The sequence below is a fragment of the Etheostoma cragini genome, chromosome 7 (assembly GCF_013103735.1).
Source record: "Etheostoma cragini isolate CJK2018 chromosome 7, CSU_Ecrag_1.0, whole genome shotgun sequence".
In the NCBI taxonomy this organism is placed as follows: domain Eukaryota; kingdom Metazoa; phylum Chordata; class Actinopteri; order Perciformes; family Percidae; genus Etheostoma; species Etheostoma cragini.
Window position 1 is genome coordinate 27371364 of NC_048413.1, and position 1779 is coordinate 27373142.

Here is a 1779-nt window from a genome sequence, read left to right on the forward strand (position 1 = left end):
TCTGTCCACCAGAGGACGCTCTACAACGTCCCTGTTAGTGATGGTGTTGCATAGTCTGTCCTCCAGAGGACGCTCTACTAGCGTTGCTGAAGATAATACGTTGCCAATAGTTTGTCAAAACTTATTTGAGCTAACAGAGTGAGACAGATTGTTTTCTGTGTCTTCTTGTCTTTCTCCCAGTACTCGTTAATCTGCCGTCATGGTGAACCAGGGTCAGCGCGGGGACGGGAGTTGGCAGTCGTGCAAGAGCGACTCCAGCAGCGCCAGCAACAGCGGCGGAGACAGCTCCAAGGAGAGCTCGCGGTCCTCCACGCCGGTGCTGGACGGGGACCGCTCCGACCGGCTGCGGGACAAGATGCGGAGGAGGACGGAGTCCGGGGACCGCTGGTTCTCGCTGGAGTTCTTTCCTCCGCGCACAGCCAGCGGAGCCGTGAACCTCATCTCCAGGCACGTAGACCCAGACTGGATTTCAATGGAATATCGTTTTTGTTGACCTTCATGTTGTCTTCATGTTGTCCTCATGTTTTCATGTTGTCCTCATGTTGTCCTCATGTTGTCTTCATGTTGTCTTCATGTTGCCCTCATGTTGCCCTCATGTTGTCTTCATGTTGTCCTCATGTTGTCCTCATGTTGTCCACATGTTGCCCTCATGTTGTTTTAATGTTGCCCTCATGTTGTCCTCATGTTGTCCTCATGTTGCCCTCATGTTGCCCTCATGTTGTCCTCATGTTGCCGTCATGTTGTCTTCATGTTGCCCTCATGTTGCCCTCATGTTGCCCTCATGTTGCCCTCATGTTGTCTTCATGTTGCCCTCATGTTGTCCTCATGTTGTCCTCATGTTGTCTTCATGTTGCCCTCATGTTGTCCTCATGTTGTCCCCATGTTGCCCTCATGTTGTCCCCATGTTGTCCTCATGTTGTCCTATATCAATGTTCTTTTTAATTCCCCAAATAACATGATTGATTACACCCAACGCTCTTTGCCAAGTACAAATCTCTACTTTCATTAATTTTGGGGCGTCTTATTCAATTTTATAGCATTGTAAAGCAAATGGAAGTGTTTTTGAAATAGTATTGAGTAAAAGTTGACATATTCCAGTCTGTGATTATCATCAACATCCATTCCTTTAATTTTAGTCTCAATAATTCCTAATTTCTGCTTTTCTAACTCAAACATTAGGTATAATTTCCTATAAATGAGGTTTATTGACCATAGATTCCAGATATGACTCAGAGCATTATAACTAACCAGGGAAGAACTGTCTCTAAGCAGCTGGACTGATTCTTCTAAGCGTGTGATTGTGCTGCAGGTTTGACCGTATGGGCAGCGGGGGGCCCCTGTTCATCGACATCACCTGGCACCCGGCGGGGGACCCGGGCTCGGACAAGGAGACCTCGTCCCTGATGATCGCCAGCACGGCGGTGAACTACTGCGGCCTGGAGAGCGTCCTCCACCTGACCTGCTGCAACCAGACCAAGGACAAGATCAGCGGCCACCTGGCCAAAGCCAAGCACCTGGGCCTCAAGAACATCATGGCACTGAGGGGAGGTAGGACACATCTCCACCCCGTCTCAATAACATTACCCGGTCTGCCTACCTCCACCTACGTAACATCCATCGCCTCCACTCCTCCATTACCCCCCACACTGCTCCCATCCTTGTCCACAGTCTCGTCTGGTCCCGTCTCGATTTTTGCAACTCTCTCCTCTTCGATCTTGCTCACAAATCCCTCCATAATCTTCATCTGGTCCAGAATTCAGCTGCCCCCCCCCCCCCCCC

The 1779-nt window shown here is 49.9% G+C and overlaps 1 protein-coding gene across 1 annotated transcript in view; it reads left to right on the forward strand.

Moving 5' to 3' along the window:
- Positions 1 to 156: 156 nt before the first annotated feature.
- Positions 157 to 1779, forward strand: part of LOC117948296 (methylenetetrahydrofolate reductase-like) — a 3150-nt gene continuing 1527 nt past the window's right edge. The window contains exons 1-2 of the mRNA XM_034877883.1: positions 157 to 447; positions 1310 to 1607. Coding sequence (XP_034733774.1) covers positions 200 to 447; positions 1310 to 1607 — 546 coding nt within the window. The 5' untranslated portion in view covers positions 157 to 199. The remainder of the gene's footprint in view (positions 448 to 1309; positions 1608 to 1779) is intronic.